This window comes from Mytilus californianus, unplaced genomic scaffold (assembly GCF_021869535.1).
Source record: "Mytilus californianus isolate M0D057914Y unplaced genomic scaffold, xbMytCali1.0.p SCAF_2, whole genome shotgun sequence".
NCBI lineage: Eukaryota > Metazoa > Mollusca > Bivalvia > Mytilida > Mytilidae > Mytilus > Mytilus californianus.
This window is the reverse complement of record NW_026262668.1, coordinates 33,438,018-33,459,238: the sequence shown is the minus strand read 5'-3', so window position 1 is coordinate 33,459,238 and position 21,221 is coordinate 33,438,018. Positions and strand designations below refer to the sequence as shown.

The following is a 21,221-nucleotide window of genomic DNA, read 5'->3' as shown; positions in this document are numbered from 1 at the left end:
GTTTAATGTGAAAATCGACATCATGTACACAAAGGGGTTGATTCCTGTTATATTTGTTTTATAATAGTATAATTTTGTATCTGTCCCAAGTCTAGAGCCTGTAATTAATTGGTTGTCGTTTGTTGCTGTGTAACATATTTGTTTTTCGTTCATTATTTTGTCCATAAATAAGGCCGATAGTTTTCTCGTTTGAATTGTTTTACATTTGTCATTTCGGGGTCTTTTATAGCTGACTATGCGGTATGGGTTTTTCTCATTGTTAAAGGCCATACGATGACTTATAGTTGTTAATTTCTGTTGCATTTGGTCTCTTAAGGAGAGTTGTCTCATTTGTAATCATACCACATCTTCTTTTAATATTAGACTTTATTTTTTCATAAAATGTCAGACATGCTGTAAGCCGTCCGCAAATCAAGTTCCAATAGAATTCAAAAAGAGTATGTATTCGATTAGATTACTAGTAAATAATGTACATAGCATAGGAACTACAGTTTTGGCAGCAACACTTATACATCATATTACATGTTCTAATTTTAAAACATATTGCTAATATAGCGTATAACACATCATTCATACATACCTTGACATTCCGCTTTACTTTTAGATCCTGTTGAATTAGTAAACTCTAATGGATCACATACCAAACACGATGTAGATTCATACATAGACTGGTATTGTCCAAGAGGGCAAGGTGAACATGGTTCAACACCTGTGCTAGAATAAGTTCCAGGAGGACACATATCTGAAACATATCCAAATGAACACAGCTGTATATTTTCTTAGTAAAATGAAATGTGTTCCCATGTAAACATATTTTCATTCTTATAATGCATAACTTCCTTTATATGAAATGCACTGGTGTATACCTTCTTCCAAAAGGAAAGAATATACTGTCGGAAAAGATTCACTGTTATATCTATAACAATTATATTTAAGTCCTAGGTATAATATACTAAAGCAATGATAATTCATTATATCTTTACTCTTAATTTGCTAGTTTTCCTTCTTTTACTTTTCTTAATTAGTATCACTTAGCCATGTTATCTAAACGCTTGTCTGGTATTCCTCTTTTTGATTAATTGCTTGCATATTGCTATTATGAAACAGTTCAAGTTATGTTTGATTACAAAAAATAATTGAACATAGGCCACTCAATCAATACTCTTAACAAATTATAAAGAACTTTTTAAATTCCAAGAAGATAAATGAAAATTATGTAGATCATGTCTGTATCATCATCAGGCAAAGTCTATCATATATGACATTATTTCGTTTAACCCCCCATTAAGTATTTAAACTGCACCCATCCATCGATTAAATCATTCCTTTGGCTTCCAGTTACTTTGATTCTTAGCTTTTATGACGTATGTTTTAAACACATGGATGTGCATTGGACTCGGTTTCACTTCGCCTTACTAACCGGTTGTGATGCATTCTTGTCAAAATGTTACATGCTAAATTGTTACATTTCTATTAATGTGCATTTATGAGAGTTAATTGCTTACCTTTACAATCATTTATACTTTTTGACCCATTATCTGCTGTAGATTTTTCATGTAGGGCATTTTGTGCAATTTATTTGGTATTCTTTCTCTTGAAAGTTACCCTTGTCACATTCATGACATTCCCCGTCTTGCAAATATTTTCCAGGTGAACATCCGACTGAAAGCAGAATCAGTAAATGTGTATAAGGGTTGTAATTTTTTAAAGACAAAACTCGTGAAAATATGATATGTATATGTAATGAACACTAAATTGACAGCTTGAAGATAATTAGCCAAGACCAGATAACACACAATTGGAAACCAAACATACATAATGGTGCCATTTCATTAAATGTGAAACTTGTTCTACAACGGTAAATAATGGGGTCTACCCAGTTTTCCACTAAGCCCTTTAAAAACCGTTAACACATCTACCAGTTGAATTCTAAAGTACTATGACAAGGTTTCGTCCAAAAGTAATGACAATTTGATCTAGTTTCTGAAGAATGAAAGATGTATTCCAGTGTTTTAAATCTAATAACCGTAAAATTGTAGCACTATTCATCTGTCTCCTTTCCATTATTGATTTGTTATTCAACTTTTTGAATCCAGTGCCACTGACGAGTCTTATGTAGATGAAACACGCATATAACGTACTAGATTATAATTCAGGTATCTTTCACGAGTTTCAACAGTTTACACTTAAATACTGTATGATAATTAAGATTGTCCAGGATCTAAGTGTATCTTTGCTTTTTTTTACTAAAACAATGAACAGAGCAATGCGCATTTCTGATTTTAATGAAACAAATTAATCACTTTATTAAATTTCGTTTTGTTAAAAAAAGCTTATTAGGTATTTTCATGTTAAATGACCGTAATTGAATATCTGTTTCACAGATGACAACGGAAATGTTCAAATTGTCGTAACCACCATCCCGTCCTTTTTTCCTCCGAATTTGTACTTTCATGAGCAACACGACGGATGCTATATGTGACACAGGATCTGCTTGCCCTTCCGGATCACCCCTTGTTTTGTTCGGGTTTGTGTTGCTTAGTCATTACTTTCTATGTTGTGATTTGTAGAATGTTGTTTTTCTAAAGTTTGTCGTTTTTCGTTTTTAGCCATGGCATTGTCAGTTTGCTTTCGACTTTCCAGTTTGACTATCCCTTTGGTAGTTGGTATATTCCGCCTCTCTTTATCTATCGGATTTTTATCAGTGATTTAAACGCTTATGTCTCTTTACTTCACACTTGATTTTGTAAACAAATTCGATTACTTGCTTAATGAGATTGCCTGATGATTATCGGCCATAAAAAGGGCTTAACGAAACCTTTATCTTTCGGATTTTTAACAGCGATTTTAACGCGATAGTCTCTTAACCTTCACATTTGATTGTTAACAAATTTGTGTACTTGCCTAATAAAAGAACTTAACAAAAATACTCAACTCCAAGGCATTTTCAAAAAAGAGAAGTCCATAAAACTGACAAAATCAAATGCTATCAATCAACGGAACAAGTCAAAAAACAACTGCCATATTCCTGACTTAGTACAGGCATTTTCCGAAGAAATTGCCATATCATTATCGGCCATGAAAGGTGCTAAACGAAACACTTTAAATACCAGTATTTTTTTATGATCACACATTTATTATAACACAATCCCAATAATTGAAATGGAAATATGGTCAATCTTGAGTTCTCACAGTATTCTCTCTGTTCATACCAGACAAACTCTTATTTACGGATGGCAGTCAAAATTTCCCACTTTTTATTACGTTTGACTAACTCTGCAGAACTTACATTGTACCTATGTTTATTAATTGTAAATTAACTTTCGTTATATTAACATCTTTTATCTCAAAATTTCTGTTATCTCAAATAAAATTTAAACGATTGTGTCATTGTGTCACTAATCACAGCTTTTAAATGCTATGATGCTATAATGGTAAAAACCGGTCATGACATATTTGTATCGACCAGATAAAAGAATATTAGCCTGCCATTAAACTTTGATCTGGACATACTCACGTGCATTTACCAAATAATATAAAATTTGTATATACCACAACCACAAATACAAACCTCATTGAATTGAACTATAGGTGTACGTTCCGTTAATCAAGTTATAATTAACCTTTTTTGGCATTCACTTGTTTTTATCTGACAAAAGGACGTGTTTCTTTATATTGGACAAATATGCATTTAACATAAAATAGATCTATTAAATTAGTTATGCCAACGAATAATTTTGTGCGAAAAGTTGACATCTTACTACCTGTATATATATTGTATATGTCGTAAGATTGCAATTGTTAACTCACCACATCTAGCATCATCTTCATAGACTGGTTCTTGCCCAATTTCACATGGGAATTCTATCCAACCAAAAGTCATTCTTCCAGTAGTAGTTCCATTAACGTCAACTGCTCCTTTTGACACTTCACTTTTTATCAAGTTGCCCAAGTTTTGTAGAGTATCATCATTTCCCCATAGGGATTTAGTTGTCTCCCATTGTGATGAAACTTTAAAATCAACTATAATTTCATTATTTGTTGATCGTTTGAATATGCTCCGTCGGCGTCGACCGTTTGAAGGACCGCATGTAACAGTCACCCCTTCCACAGTGCAGTAAGCTGGACAAATATTATCCCATCCATATGTACCTTCAAGACTTTTCATCACCTCTACAAAATTATTCTGTATACTCTCTTGAACACCAGAGTCTGAACAATTCCCTGAGTAGTAGTAAAATAATTCACCGGGCAATATTGCATTCGATGGATGAACTCTGTCTGATAAAAAGATTTAAAAAAACAATGTATTTCATGTATAAAATGCATATATGCATAAATGCGAAGGCTATACTGTTTTACTGACACGTACTGTAGTTAATGCTTACACTACAATTTTCGGGGGAATTTTGGAACACTACATTTATAGTAAACAAGGTAACCAAGTACAATTTAAACCTTATTTTGTTCGTATTTTCCTCGTTTATATACTTGATGTCCTTCAATTTACAATTCTTTCACATAAAATTGCTACTTTTCTTTTTTTCATGGGGGATTCGCGGCCAAAACAGGAAAGAATTTGGGAAAAATTGCGATTTGATAATATTTCAATGCAGTTAATTTATACATACACCTGTAAAAAGATTTTAGCGCTGCTCTGATTTTTCACACAAACCAAAATATCAAAACATATATAATATTATGTATGGCTCCGAAAGTATATAAATAAGGTCATTTTGTCATTGACAAAACCAAAGCCATATTTAAATTGAAAAGATTGAAGGAAAATGACGAATTTAATTTACCACCTTTTTGACAGACAAGAGGATGTCTTGGGTACTACAAATTAACAATGCTTTACTTTGTATGCTTACAAAAAGAAACGTTTGATAGCACTGTTCCTTTTGATAGGAAAACGAGAATACTTGTCTGTGGTAACAATAAACACAGCAATGGTCAATACAGAGTTAACCTACCGTCAACACGAATAATCGATGCTAACCATCTTCTCATTGCATTAGTCAAATGTTGAATATGTTATGGAAGTAGTGAAAAAGTATAACAAAAAAACCGAATTCAAAGGCAAATTCAAAAAGGGGAAGTCCATAAATACTGACAAAATCAAATGCTATCAATCAACGGAATAAGTAAAAACAACTGCTATATTCCTGACTTGGTACATGCATTTTTCGAAGAAAAAAAATAGTGGGTTAAACCTGGTTTTATAGCTGAAAGCAATTACATCTGCAAAGCGTGAGATAAATCATCGAGATTCTAAACATTTGATACTCTCTCACATACTAACTATGTCACAGATATGCTAAATCGATGATTCATCTAAATGCTACAACAATAACAAATTCAACGTTTCAACCATGGCATGAGAAGGCGGTGTGAATCGGTGATTCGTATAATCGGTTGTTTCACTCTGTATTAAACATTGTTGTGTTTATTGTTGTCACTGACACATATTTTCGTTTCATAAAAACTGAAAAAGGGGTGAATTGAGCTGATGAGCTTTTCTACTTGAATGCACCAATAGTTGAACATTGTCCATTTTAATACCCAAACATTCTCGCTCTTTGGTCGGGTTGTTGTCTCTTTGACACATTCCCCGTTTCCATTCTCAATTTTATCAATTAAATTTGTTATCTTTCATTATTTCTTTTAATTTATTCATGCCTGTGGTCTAGTCAATATCAGAATTGCTTAATTTATAAACTTTTGTGGACATAAAAAATATTATGTGTTATAATATTTGGGTTTGTGAGAAAAATTAGGGTGGTGCGATAATTTTTTGTAGATGTATTGATAGTTGTCATCTCTAATTAGTAACTTAAATTGCCTATTTTGATAAATAACTTTGTTTTGTATCATCTTGTTACTGCTTTAATATAGTTCATGATTATTTGTGATATTTACCGTATGTCACACATAAACTTGTCTAAAAGTTTCCTAATAATCAAATCTTGAAAATTTTGAAAATCATGAAAAATCTCGAGAAAAAAGTTTTAGTATAAAAAAGAATAAGATATGGTATGATTGCCAATGAGACAACTCTCCACCAGAGACCAAGCACAACAAAATAACAAGCTGTAAAAATCAGTTGAAAGGGGTTTAACTCACCAGATCTATACAACCATTAATATCATTACATTAATTTTTCCAGTTACTATTCAAATAATTTCTAAACATATATATACATACCTGTACAATTCGGAGGAATTCCTTGTATCCAAATTTTGTCATCATTACAAACATATTCTTTTGATGTCTGTTTAGATATCTGGTATTTATCAGAACATGACATTGTACAGATTTGATTACCCAGAACCGTGGAACATGCCAGAGCACCTCCAGCCGGTGGTGGTAGATCAGGACATGCTGAACAATTAAAAAAGGTTTGATATTAAGATTTTCCTTCATACTTGTCAAGTTTTTTCTTTACACAATGTTTTGCACTGCATTGCCTATATTTCTCAATATATTCTAAAAGCATACATGATAAAATTCTTCAGATAAAATATTTACTTTTGTGTTATTTTTTGTCATGTTTTATGTACTTTTCCCTTTTTGAATTTACCTTGGAGATCGGTATTTTTGTTTATAACTTTTTCTACACATTTCATACAGTTTCACATTTATTTTTTTAAATTTTAAACTATGAAAAGGTATATTGCATTGCTTCTTGGCTAAAATTCTTCTATTTCAAATGTCTCAAAAGGATGAAAACACCCTTATCTGTCATGAATTCCGATAAATTGTACATTTTTTCTGGAGAAAGAATGCAAATGTTGTTATACAGCAGATTGAGTACTATTTAAAGTATGACTTTTGAACATGGAGTTTATTACTTTATATTAAATTTATGTCGATGAACTGTGTTTAAACAATGTTTCCCTTCTATAAAAGGAATCAAAAGTGCATTAACATAATAAATAATCGCCCACCATATGTTCGGTCAATGTTATGTGAACGAAAAGAACTGGGTTCTGTTTTCGTAATCGTCCTTAATTTATGGCAAACATGAAACATCGCGCTTTAAATTTCATTAAAGTATAAACTTAAAACCTTCCATCCTTTATGGGTGGATTTTACATAGATAAATAAAATCATATAATATAAGCAAAATGAGGATTTTAAATTTGATGTATGCCTTTTTGTGCTTCTTCGTTACATTTGTTTGTTTTTATAGTGATTAAGATGATAACACAATGTTGACTGCTGTACCCCTATTTTTGACATTTTTACCTATTGTGTCTGTTTGTTTTGTTCACGCATCGTTATCAATATAATGGAATTTGATGCGACTGTCATACAAGTGAGAGGTTTAGCTAGCTATAAAACCAGGTTCAATCCACCATTTTCTACATAAGAAAATGCCTGTACCAAGTCAGGAATATGACAGTTGTTATCCATTCGTTTGATGTGTTTGTTTTTTTGATTTTGCCATTTGATTGGGAACTTTCCTTTTTTTGAATTTTCCTCGGAGTTCAGTATTTTTGTGATTTTACTTTTTTCAACCCTTTTGCAAAATTTAATTTTTTTCAACCCTTTGCATGCCAAGGCGACGAATATGTCATTGCAATGTTAAATCATTCTACTCTGAAACAACACTTATAAAACAAAAGATGACTTTTTTACATCTTAGGCTAACAAAAATGAAAAAACTGCTTAAATTCTGCCATTAAATTTGAAAATCGTTATATTCAAACATTGATGTATAAACTAAAATTTGACATCATTTACAATTCACAATTTTCAAAAACCTAATTTTCCTAAGCATTATTGATCTAACTTTCGACTAGTTCAATTCCTTTTTATGATGTGTTGATATCAGATTAGATCTTTCTTAGGTATTTTGTCCGATTTTTTCGAAAGCAAAGACAATCCAACTAGTATTCAAAATTATGATCTTATACATCGAAGTGCACAATTATGACGTGAAAATGGCATATCAAATGAATTATTATGTCAATAGCATTAGTGCTATTATCAGGTTTTCTGTCATGGTTATTTTTTTCTTTTTTGCTGTTACATCCATATGATTTCTTACCCCAAGGTTGACTAGGGGATAGAAATATGGCAACCTTAGTCACCTTGATATTCCGATCGGCAGTAAAACTATTGTGTCTAACGTCATCGTACCCACACTGCATCAAGTACCCAAATTGAACCCACTTTGCAAACTAAGCAGCGAAAATATTACAAGGTTTTCTTCGAGACTAATTAATTTGTATTTTTAGAATTTGCCATTATGCATGTCTTTCAACGAAGCTTAACATATTTAAATATACACAAACGGTCATATTATATATCAACAGATGAAGTATCCAGTAAAAAGAGTAAAGTCTACGGAAACGTCTCATGCGACGTCCACAAAAAGTCATCTTTTAAAAATGAGCAATTAAAATATGTCACAGATATCTATTTCTCGCAAAATGAATTGTAAGCATGAACAATTGTCAAATTATAGGCTTTGAGTACAAATGAAATAAGAATTTTAAAATATAGTACGTTCGCAGCTATTTTCAGGATTGACCTACATGATCAACATTCAAACCTAGAAGTATGTATAAGTACTTGAATACATTACGAGCTATACGACAAAGAGGGACCTAAACAGAATTTTTAAATGAATATAAAGCCATTTTGTCTGAGGGAGTTGGAACCTTAATTTGTTGATAATTTCTTAATTCATCAACAGAGAATTTAAGTAAAAAGAAAACATGTTACAAATCATTTCGGTACCGAAACATTGACTTCTGACCTTATGATAACCTCATAGACTAGCAGTCCACCAGCAGCAAAATATAACCGCTTCTTGTTAATAAAAATAACACACTTTATTAATTTTGTGCGTCCGAACCGCTTTTCTTGATTTACCTTTATCTAAAATCTGATGGCCAGTACTCCTATTACGATGCATTACATGTTCGTTTGTTTCCCTTGTATATAGGAGAAATTTTTTATCAGTATATTTTGTATATATCTATAAGTACTGTAGAGGCCATAAAACACATAACACACTTACTCAACTTTTCACAGTAAGATTCATTGGCGTTTTTCCAATCCCAAAATGCTTTGTTTTCAAAATTTGGATGTTTTTGACATGTAACATTCGTGCCGCCTTTCAGTTCGTAGCTTAAAAAACAGGAAATTGAACATGTTGATCCAAAGGAATAACCATTCGGGCACTGAACTAGTAAATACTGGTCTTGAACAACAAGCGGATCACAAGTAAGCTCTGTAAAAATAAATAATAATAATGTTATACATGTAGAAAATTGTTACCGATAAGGTTGTTCTTATATTATATGGTACAAATGTATAATGAAAAAACAAAATCTAACCTGTTTAACTGCTGGTTCAAATGCAATGAAATAAAAATATATAATAGGATTTTGAAATGTTGACATATGATTCAGGAAAAACCAATAAAAACACCTTTGCGTGGACCTTCTGAATGCCTTACCAGTTCGTTTTTATGACTAAACGGGGGGAAATATATCAGTCGTACCTTCAACTATGACTGTAAATGTACACAATCCACCATTATTGTTATTGTCTGTTGCAGTGTAAGTTATGTCATGGTAACCTATTTCAAAGTTTGATCTTGGAGCTTGTCCAAGTACTTGGGATACAGTTATTCCACTACTACCTCCGCAACTGTCTGCATATTGTGAATTGTCTGATGCTTCTGGTATTGGCCAATCAACAATTGCAAAACCATTTACATCAGAAAATGCATGAACTGACTCTGGACACAATGAAAACTCGGGAGGCTGAACATCTGTCGCAAATAAAATATTATACATATATTATCTGTTACGACATTAATGAAAATATTTGATGATTCAACAAGCGTAAATCTTAGAAGAACGAGCAATGTTCATATGCACAAATGACAAAGAAATTTGTCAATTTTTAAACAGTTTGATTGTTTTATTTCAATAACATATAAAATTAAGGAGATGTTGTATGATTGCCAATGTATACATTTCTTACTTTAAAGATAAAGATAAGGATATTATTATTTCAATTAAAGGGCCCATGATGAGCAAAGAAATTTATTTAAGTGATTTTTTTTGTGATTGAGAGCCACAAATGATTTTGACAATCTTAAATAAATATGAATATAACTTAATGTTAGATCCTTAACCACAGCCAGACCAGAGCCATAAGAATGTGTGTAATAAAGCAGTAACAAAACAGATTGAATAAAATATCAATAGGCAATACTCTTAATGGGTTACATATAAACATATCTCTATTATATTGATAGTTTTTCTGAGTTCAAAACGTTATTAATATATAAGTTCAAATACTTCTCAATACCTCTAGGTTTTCTTGAATAGAAAGCCAATTGAACCTGGCACTTGTGTTTAACACTTCAAAATTTGATAAAAAAAAACTCTCAAAAGATTAGAATTTATATTTTCTTCAATTTCAACTTTATCCAACATACATTTTTTACATAATATTTGTGATTTATCTATATCGGTTTTTTTATATCAATCAGTCTCTGTTTTAACAGGGTGTGCTCTTATTCTGATCTGGCATAGTGCTTGCCTATCTTTAAATTCTTTTAATTCTGAAACAATTCTGTTCCAACAAATATTTAATTGACAAATAAGTCACGAGTTTACTCTTATCTGTATTTTCTCTAAAATCTTTCCAATGATTAAGAACACTTTCACCTAATGTATCCTCTACTATTTAACATAATCGGCCTGCGCTTACATTTAAGTTTGACAATTCTAGTTCGTTCATTAAAACAATTAATACTTAAACTATACAAAGTGATGCCCCCCACTCCACTCTTAAGTAACTGTATTATAACAAAATCAATGTAGGACTTTCTTTGAGATATTATTGTGTCTGGGAGAAACAAATGATGTCCCCGCAGATGCAAAGAGTTATTTTAAAATACAAAAGTTGAGCATGTGAGCACATAGATCTATGGTTCACTGTAGTAGGAGTTATTCGGAAAAACTATACACCTCTTATGCAAGTATATACTCCAAAAGTGACAAAGTTCAACTATCTCCAAAAAGAGCAACTATTAATAAAAATCAAAACCCTGACCACATGCACACCTTCAATATATGTACAAACACCCAGCAAAGTGAAATCTTCCTAGCATTCAAACTGTAGGAGGAGTAATTCGGAAACGCTATGCACCTCTTATGTAAGTAGATACCCCAAAAAATGATAAAGTTCAACTATCTCCCAAAAGAACAAATATTAATAAAATTCAAAACCCTGACCAGATGCACACCTTCAATATATGTACAAACGGCCAGCAAAGTGAAAACTTCCTAACATTCAAACTGACGGAGAAGTTATCCGGAAACGCTTTGCACCTCTTATGCAATTAAATACGCCAAAAAATGACAAAATTCAGCTATCTCCCAAAAGAGCAGATATTAATAAATATCAAAACCATAACCACTTGCACACTTTTAATATATGTACAAACAGCAAACAAAGAGTAAACTTCCTAGCATTCAAACTGTAGGAGGAGTTATCTGGAATAACTATATACCCATAATGGGACCGACGGACGGAAGGACTGACAGACGGACGGACGGACAAACAATATGCCCCCAACTTTTAGTTGCGGGGGCAAAAAAACCATGTTGTCATATGTTTTAAATGTAACTCTTTATTACAAATATATGCGTAAAGTAACTATACATTTTTAAAATAATGTATCTTGATTCAAAGTTTTTTAAAAGAATGTATAATTAAGGTATATCCTTTATGCCCCTTTGATATTGTAATTACATTTAAATTCTTAAGTGCTTAAATCTTCTAAGACTTTCACACTACCATATAGATGCATGAACAATGGTCCAGTGAAAAGAAAGTTTCATCGATTTCAAACCGAATTATATCTTTAATTTCTAAAATCAGTAAAAGGAGTGCATTTTAAAATGTACATTTTTTTAAAATAGTGCACAAACAAAGACACCCATAAATATATATGTCGCTCTTTTCAAGTTTAACCAAGTAAATGTATTGTCTCTTGTGTTCTCTACAGTTTTATAGTATTGACATTTTCGAATTATATAAAATGTTGTGAATTTCATTTCTCTTGTCAATACGGATAAAGCGGAGAGTTACGGACATATGCTAGACTTGTATGGTGCAATTACTTACTTGTTTACTAGTAAAACGTACAAATTAGAATCTTTAATTCAATAAGAAAATATGTTACCTACATCACAGTATGTTTGATTTGAAGTTATACCTGTTGATAACAAATTGTTGGTGTCTACTGAATAGTAATTGTCGCTTCAGAAAACCATCAGCTGGGTATCGAGTACTTCGGTCAAGTATTAAATATATTTGAACTTTTTGAATACAGATTTTTAGTTTATAAATTATTTTAGTGTATTTAAACTTATGTCACACCATATTTAGGCAAAGGATATATGACACAGTTTTGGGAGTAATGCTGCTAAACGCTTGATGTATTCTTTTTCTTAACGTTTAGTTTCTGGCGAAAATGACAAAGCTAGTTTAAGGATATAAACATTTGGCGTGTGCACTGAAACCTTTCATTTATACAATTTCTAGAGAGTAAATGACACTTAAATATACTTATTTATGAATAAAGCAGAGTAATTCTTTATTTTCTCTCAAATTTAGTTTAAATGAATTAAAGACTTTTGATAGATTATACCATGAATATATTGTATTCGTTAAAAAAAAATGCGGAGTATACGCCAATTAGACAGCAATCCCATTGCATAACAAAAACTTTATAGTAACCTACTTCTCGCAGTCATAGTCTATGCGGTTGCTTTTAGAACTAATGACCAATATTTAAGTCAAATAAAATATTATGAACCAACTTGATTTACTTCTGATATATATATGATTGTTCCGTTTAATACTGCTGTATAGAAGCTGTTGCAAATACATTTGTAGAAACTAAAGGAAAATTCATGTTATGCAATGTTAGTTTCTCTTAATAGTTCTAAATAGTCCTTTAGACACAAAACACAAACTAACAAGATCAATTAACACAAATCACGTCTTTACACTTAATCCATTGGATGTGTACTGATTGATATTTTAATCTGCGCACAAAATTTATTTATTAGTTGCGATTGGTTTTGAACTACCGTTCAGTACCTGCAAGTGCTCTTTCATCGGTACGTTTTGTCTTTATTCTTTTTTATTTGTTTTTTTTTGTGCTTTGTGTTAAGATCTGATGTTTCAAGTTTTTTTCAACTGAATTTTACAGTTTGTTCTTATGTTGTGTTGTGACACTACTGTCATATGTTAATTAAGGGTTGAGCGCTCGCAAACATGTTCAAATCCACCGCATTTATTGTATTGTTTTGAAAAAAGATCAGGCCATTGATATTCTCGTTTGAACTGTTTTACATTTCTTCATGTAAGGGCCTTTAAAACATGCTATAAGGTAATGGTTTTGCTCATTTTTGAAGGCCGGGCGCTGACATATATTTTGGTTTCTGGTTGATAAAAAAAAATCTCACTGGCAATCACATCAAATCTTCTTATTTTTAAACTGAACCATTTCTCCGATTTCGGAGGGAGTAGAAATTTGACCCCATATTTTTGCTACGAAATATCTCAAAACAGTTTAGGATTTCCCAAAACATAACCTTTCATTAAAATGGTAGTTACTTTATACCAAGGAGAGCTATAGCTGTTGAAAAAAATTAGTAAATCGGAATAAATAATAAATACATTCTAATACAAAATGCAAACACACCATATATTTTTACTGATAAGAATAAAACAAATGTTCAAGTACTTTGAATAAAGTCAAATAAAGATATGTTTTATTAAACTTATTCATTTGTAGTGTAGAAGCAATGCACTATGTAAAAATGGTAATTGAAAGCATGTTGTTAAACAATAGTCGTGTTCCTATTATTTTTTTTTATCGATTTCTCGCATGTTTGAATTTGCAAACCTGTCAATTTATAAAAAATGTGTGTGGCAAAGAGAGACAATGCCATCATCATTAGACATGGATACGCCTTTGCATCTCAGCACCTAGTATGAATATCTAAGACGTAAATGAACACTATCATATTCTAAGGTAGGAGGCATTTGGTAATAAAAAGAGCATAATTTGCAAATAAATAGACATATATAAATGAATTCACGAAAAGGGTATGTTTGTAAGAGAAGATATGCTAATGCGAGAACAACAAGTGCAAACTAAACTATATCACGTTTAGTTGTAACATTTTGTTTTCCTGAAAAAGCCGAAAATTTTGTTCATTTAGTATTATAGATGATAATAAGTGAGAGACAGTGGCACACATTTTACATACCTAAACATGGTTGTATATGGTTTACTCCTAGCCACTCATCACCATTACATCTTATATTCTTTGTCATATCTGTGGAATAACCTTCAATACAGGTCGGGTAACACACAGAATCTAAATTATAACCATCAGAACATAGCAACTGTCCATTACAATACGCAGGTGGATCGCTGCATTTCTTCTCTGAAATGAAGGTTTTAAAATTTCCTGAAACATTCTTCATAAAGATAATATAGTGAGGTCGTCAAAACAATTCCGAACGCTTATAACGATCTGGTTCGAATATCTCAAAATTTTGAGGGATTCTTCATTAAAAGATGTTCGCTACTCTTTTTTTTTCCTTTTGTCAGATATTCTGAATTCCCGTTTTATATATGAAGTGTCATTAAAAATTTTGCCCACTAACCCCTACTTTTCTTTTCATCATTTTATTGCATAGAGTTTAAAAAGCCATTTTTGAAATCTTATAAAATCCTTGTTATTTTTTCATAGTTTTTGACAGAAAAAAAGTGGCAATGCTAAATGTATAAAAAATCTAGAGAGAATCATTTCCCGCCAAAATTTCAATGACTGATATCTCGAAAACAAGGACACGGACCCTTCATTTGTTTCTGCTTCTTTGATCCGTTATCCATATACTATCAATTTATAACAGTCTTTTCAAAGTTTTGTTTTTTTAAACAGAGTAGCGAACATCCTTTATTAAGCTTTTGTAAGTCATTATCCCTACTATAAAAGCGCTCCTCAACAAAAGTTGATTACTATAAGCTATAATTTGTATTGCTGTACTGAATTCAATTGTGGATATTTCAAGACATGAGAAATATAATAACTGTTGATTAGTTTTAAACAGAGTTGAGTATGTTAAGAAGCCATTTTTGAAATCTTATAAAATCCTTGGTTTTTTTTTTCATAGTTTTTGACAGAAAAAAGGTGGCAATGCTTAATGTATAAAAAATCTACAGAGAATCATCTCCCGCCAAAATTTCAATGACTGATATCTCGAAAACAAGGACACGGACCCTTCATTTGTTTCTGCTTCTTTGATCCGTTATCCATATACTATCAATTTATAACAGTCTTTTCAAAGTTTTGTTATTTTGAAACAGAGTAGCGAACATCCTTAATTAAGCTTTTGTAAGTCATAATCCCTACTATAAAAGCGCTCCTGAACAAAAGTTGATTACTATAAGCTATAATTTGTATCGCTGTACTGAATTCAATTGTGGATATTTCAAGACATGAGAAATATAATAACTGTTGATTAGTTTCAAACAGAGTTGAGTATGTTTAAGTATGTTCGCTACTCTTGTTTTTGACTTTTAGTCAGATATTTTGAATCCTCTAGTTTTATCCATTTGGTGCCAATTAAATATTTGCCCGCAAACCCCCTACTTTTCTTTTCATAATTTTACTACATTTTGTTTAAAATATAATTTTTGAAAATCTTATAAAATCCTTATTTTTCCTAGTTTTTGAAACAAAAATGTGCCAATGGTAAATGTATGTAACATCTAGAGAGAATCGTTTCCCACCAAATTTTATTATATCGCACACGGAGAACACGGACCTTGCATTTGTTTATGGTTTTTTTTATTTCTGTTTCTTCTTTTTAATTCATAAAGCTTGTAATTTTGAAACAGAGTAGAGAAAATCTTTAATTAAAACGGGTTTAAAAATATATTAACCGAAACGTAACGACTGATCATGGAAAGATCACAAAATTAAAGTCATCCCTCTTGTCATTAAGTTCAGATTTCAATCTACCCTCAATGTCATCTTCTAGGTGTAAGTCAAGATATGAAGCAGACAGACCTAATTGTTACTTTGGTACCTAGTTCGCGTTCAGTGCAATAGATAAGTTAAACATGGTCAAACTTCAATTTAAACAATGAGCGAACACCATCTTAAAAGCGGAACATGATGTTAAAGGATATGTTGGATTCTTTTCGTTCTTCTTGAGACTTCCTCGTGTGAAATCTGTTTCATGCTCTTCAACTTCGTACTTTATTTGACTTTTTCGACTTTTTTGGATTCGGGCGTCACTGATAAGTCTTTGTAGACGAAACGCGCGTCTGGCGCAAATACAAGATTTCAATCCTGGTACCTATGATCAGTTTATTTTCATATGAATAAAAAAAAAGCCCTACAGTGCGTTTTTTCTTCATTATTTGACACAGCCCACAGTCAATTCGTTTAAAACGAAAGAATTATGGTAGATTACCAAAATAACTATATCATCCCTTTCATTGATTATACATTTTTGTCAAACTCTCAAGAGTAATAATTTTTTGTGTTTTATGCATCCTTACTTTCACACACAAATTTATCCGAAGGTTGCCATTCTCCGATCAATCCACTTTTTTCACATATTTTTGTTGTTGGACTAGATATTGAAAGCTGATACCCTGTATTACAGAAAAATTCACAGGTCGTCCCATACAAAGCAGGTGTATCACATGTTGCTCTGCCGTGCTTTCCATACAAACTAATGCCGAAATAACAATATATAACTGAAAACAGTTAACCATATTAGTGTGACTTCTAATAAATGACCTTCACTAGGGCCTTGTGAAATTAATGACCAAGAGAAATGGGTAAATAATCTTCACGCTTTCAAACTTCAAGTACTATGGTTGATTAATTGTATGATACCTTTAACATTTTAATGTCACAATGAATATACTTGCCATTTTTTTAACGTGCTAGGTAGTTCACAGTCTGTAAAAAGACATGTCACCGAACTCAGACATATTATTTGTCGTATCTTCTAGGGCTGCTTACCTAGCGGAGAAACGACAAACATTCCTTCAAAACACTTTGGTTTGACCGTCTCAACTACTCTCGAGACAATCGAGGGGTTGCAAGTCTCATTACCTAGTATTTTGGGCCCATTTAATCACTTCTGTATCTCATTTCACAGACTTACATGAACATCTGAGATTTGTTAATGAAATCAATGGTTGAAAGCCATTTTTCAAATTTCCATTATAAATGAAATTACGAAAACTCTTTTGCCCAAATAAGTCTTTAAAAAAATAGTTTCATTTAATACATATCAACATTGTTATTGCTAATATTGTTACTGAAAACTAGATAAAAGAATACGATAAACCGGGGATACAGTCTCCTTTTTTCAGTTACAAAATAACCAACTGACAATAACCACTAAAATTTTTGACACCAATTTCTTTTTTTCAATCTTTGAGCCTAACGTTTCTACATCGGTTTATCAAAAAAAGAGACTCTTCTTCTGTTACTATCTTTATTATCTGTGTATTGTCTTAATGGGTACGATTAGGTTTTACTCCTAAATTCCAAGGGTTCTTTTAGTGTTGCGCGCTTGCTGATTTCTGGATAAACAAGATAGACTCAAAGTATCGTGAAAAACAAGAAATTTATGTTTTACATTTCATTTATTTGTATATGCTTGTAATTTTGTGATATATAGATAAAACATTTCTGTTAATTTTTAGGCTCGTCATTTGGATTCTGGTTAATAGTTTCACATTTCCTAATGTTTTAAAAACTCATTTCATTTATTTGTTTTTATATGCTTGTAATTGTGTGATAAATATATAATATTTCCGTGATTTTTTAGACTCGTCATTTGGATTCTGGTTGATAGTTTCACATCCCGTTATGTATTTAATCATGTAATTGTATGATACATATACAATATTTCTGTGATTTGTTTTTGACAAATCCGCATACCACAAGTTTAAGGCATCAATTGAAATAAGAAACAAGGTTTGGACCTCTTTATAATTTCAATATCATCCGACTCATATAACAGAGGATAAAAGTGAAAAATATCAGTTCAAAGTTATCCTCACATGCAAATTACAAACTTCGGTTCCAAGTTTTCTTTACATTAGATGAACAGTAAATAAAGGCAACAGTAGTATACCGCTGTTCAAAAGTCATAACAGTAAAACATAATGCATTTTGACCCACCTGACCTTGACATTAAAAGTAAAACTCACCTTTGACCTGAAATCTAATGGTACAAGTATCTGTGTTTCCAACATCGTCTCTAGCCGTATAAAGAATCGTATGACTACCATCTCCAAACTTTGAATTGGGTGGCGTACCATCCAAATCAACACTTAAAAGGATAGTATAACTAATATCATATAACAAACACATTTTTCTTGATGGTTTCTTCTTTTGTTTCTTTTCTTTTTTTATTATTTTGCACTTTTATAGTTTTGCTTAATGCATAATATTTAGAATAGAACTTATATAAAAATCATGTGTCAAATAGCCCGTAAATCAAACGTCATAGGCAGACGTGGTGAAATAAACAAAGTATGGTATAATTTGCATTGTCAAATGTTTTGGTTTTTGATTGCAATTTGAATCAGAGACAATGATTCAGAATTTCAAAAAGGCGGTAATGTATTTTAGTATGCATACAAATTGCAATTTTGCTCTAGGAATCCTATCATTGATCCACCTGTAATTTATCAATATACATAAATGCTTTAAACATAAACGATAGTTATGTTCTTATTTTGATGACTTTGTTATTAGCTACATAATAACTTGTATTTCTTTTTATGTGGATTCTCCCACTGTAGAGTTATACTATTTATTCAATCGTCTAAGTGTATTTTCTAGAGAACCCGGAATACCAATGTGTCTTCCATAAGATCATTTCATCTGTAACAACTTACGCTGAAATAATACTTTCACAATGAATTTTTGACATATTCAGCAGTTATTCTACAAACCTTTCCAGCTTTCCTTCCGGATCAGATGCAGTAGGCACGTCCCATGTCACAACTACAGTATCCATCCCTTTGTCCGGATAGAACGGACCCACTACAGGTGGACATGTTATTGTGGGTGGTTTATTAACTACATATTCTGTAAGTTAATAAGCCAAATGTGTCAGGTAAATTACTAATTAGCACATACTTACAACTTCTCGTCCAATCAAATTTCTTGAATCTGCCTTCTAATTTTCATAGTACATATGTTTTTCCTTGTACTAAGTAACTATGCATGAATGACCACAAGGGTAAGTTTTCATTGTATCAAGGTATTAAAACAAAAATTGCCACTGGCTATTTTGAAGTAAAAAGCTGTGTTCCAAATTAAATTAATTAGTTTATTATTAGTTTTTGCATTGATTTTTAAATATCCTGCTATCAAAATCTTTGGATCTAAAAATGTTTTTGACAATTGCAAGTTTCTTTCATTTAAATAACGAGTAACAACTATGGTTCTTTAAACCTTGATTAAAGTACAAAGCTATCTTAAATCTGTGATAATTTATCATCCATGCAATTACTTTGTACGCAAAAAAAAGTGTGTATTATGAAACTAAAGGAAATTAAGGCAACTTGGGGATGATTTTTTAAACTTTCTTAAGGAAATTAATCTATTTCGTCATGAATTGATTGATTGATTGATTATTGGTTGCTTAATGTCCAGTGGAAAATATTTCATGCATTTACGAAACCTATAATCTTTGAACTTAGTTGGTAGTTGCTTTTTAATGCCTATCCCCTAGACTATCTATGGGAACAAACTATCTGTATGTTTCAAATTTATTATAGCTTTAGTTTTACTGTGAAATTAAAAAAAAAATTTCAAAACATGTTTGCTTCCACTGTAAAACACCGCTTTATATCAATATACATACTTACACCAGCAGCTACCATCTTTTCATTTTGGAGTCAAGGGCCTTTTGAAATCGCATATTTTACAATGATACTAGTGAGTAGATTTACAAAACATAATACTTCATTAATGAGCTCCGGTTTACAAACACTTGTGATACAAGAAGTCAGCCAAAATAATATGTCAATGGACCAATTAAAAGATTACTCGAGTTGTAAATATGTGCTAAATTGGATAGTCTATGAAAAGGTATATACTATGAAATTAAGTGCTCGGGTCAAGCCTCTCGCTCTAATTGTCATAGTACATACCTTTTCATAGACTAACCTAGACTTATCTTATGATATATACTAAATAGAAATCAATATTGGGTGTGTGTGGGTGTGTGTTTTAATGGCAATCGAGAACAAAGATCATTTGAAAAGGGTATGTCCTCGATTGTGATTAGTCGTGGATCTAATATAATAAAATTTTGTAATTCCTTTCACACATTTTTCTGATTTAGCTTATGAACATTAGATATTCAATAATTTATCATTTTTATATTTAACATAAAAAAAAGTAGAGGATTGTTCTATGACGTCGATTCAAAAACAAAAGCACATCTAAAGGTCAATAGACGGGCGTCTACATAATTTAATTTTACATGCAAAATATTCGAAAGACCAATTTAATTTGATAATATTACTTACCTATGCCTCCACCTCCACCACAAAATGCAGCACAAAGTGCAGCCCCGCCAAGAAATGCAGCGGCAACCCAAAACCATCGTTTAGATATCACGTGTCCATTTGCTGTACCTGTGAAGATTGTCAATTACAATAATGTTGAAAAGATACATTTAAATGTTTCCGATGGAGGGGTGCCCCTTGCTGTAGTATAAGAAGAAGATATGTATTTCCGTTAGATGAGCCTACAATGAGCACATTATATCAGACATTGTTTAAGACAAAAAGAATAAGATACAAAGTACAAACATTGTTAACATGCATTATATCTAAATTAAAAACGTTAAGTATATAAAAAGTTCAGATTGATCTAGTTTCTAAAATTATCATTACAATTATGACGGTAGAAAATTTATGCATAATATATTCAAAAAATAACATATCCTACAAAGTGCAGTGATATTAACATATACTGAACTTTTGAAATTTGTTATCTTATTATCAAAAATAAAGTATGTGACAGCGTTTAGAAATCGGTCAATTAAAGGGGGATATTCAATCCTCCAAATAAGTATATGATAACAGGAAGCAAGGATATAAA

General features: G+C 31.5%; 1 protein-coding gene across 1 annotated transcript; it reads right to left on the bottom strand.

Annotated features, from left to right (window-relative positions):
- Positions 1-614: 614 nt before the first annotated feature.
- On the bottom strand, positions 615-20,750 carry LOC127729740 (uncharacterized). The gene is made up of 11 exons (XM_052237612.1): positions 20,645-20,750; positions 19,058-19,193; positions 18,308-18,429; positions 16,634-16,834; positions 14,325-14,504; positions 9,521-9,793; positions 9,035-9,247; positions 6,208-6,384; positions 3,811-4,281; positions 1,506-1,662; positions 615-742 (listed from the first exon to the last, which is right to left on the bottom strand). Exons 2-10 carry the CDS (start codon positions 19,120-19,122, stop codon positions 1,553-1,555), a joined length of 1,812 nt encoding a protein of 603 aa, XP_052093572.1. The 5' UTR covers positions 19,123-19,193; positions 20,645-20,750; the 3' UTR covers positions 615-742; positions 1,506-1,552.
- Between the last annotated feature and the right edge of the window lie 471 nt (positions 20,751-21,221).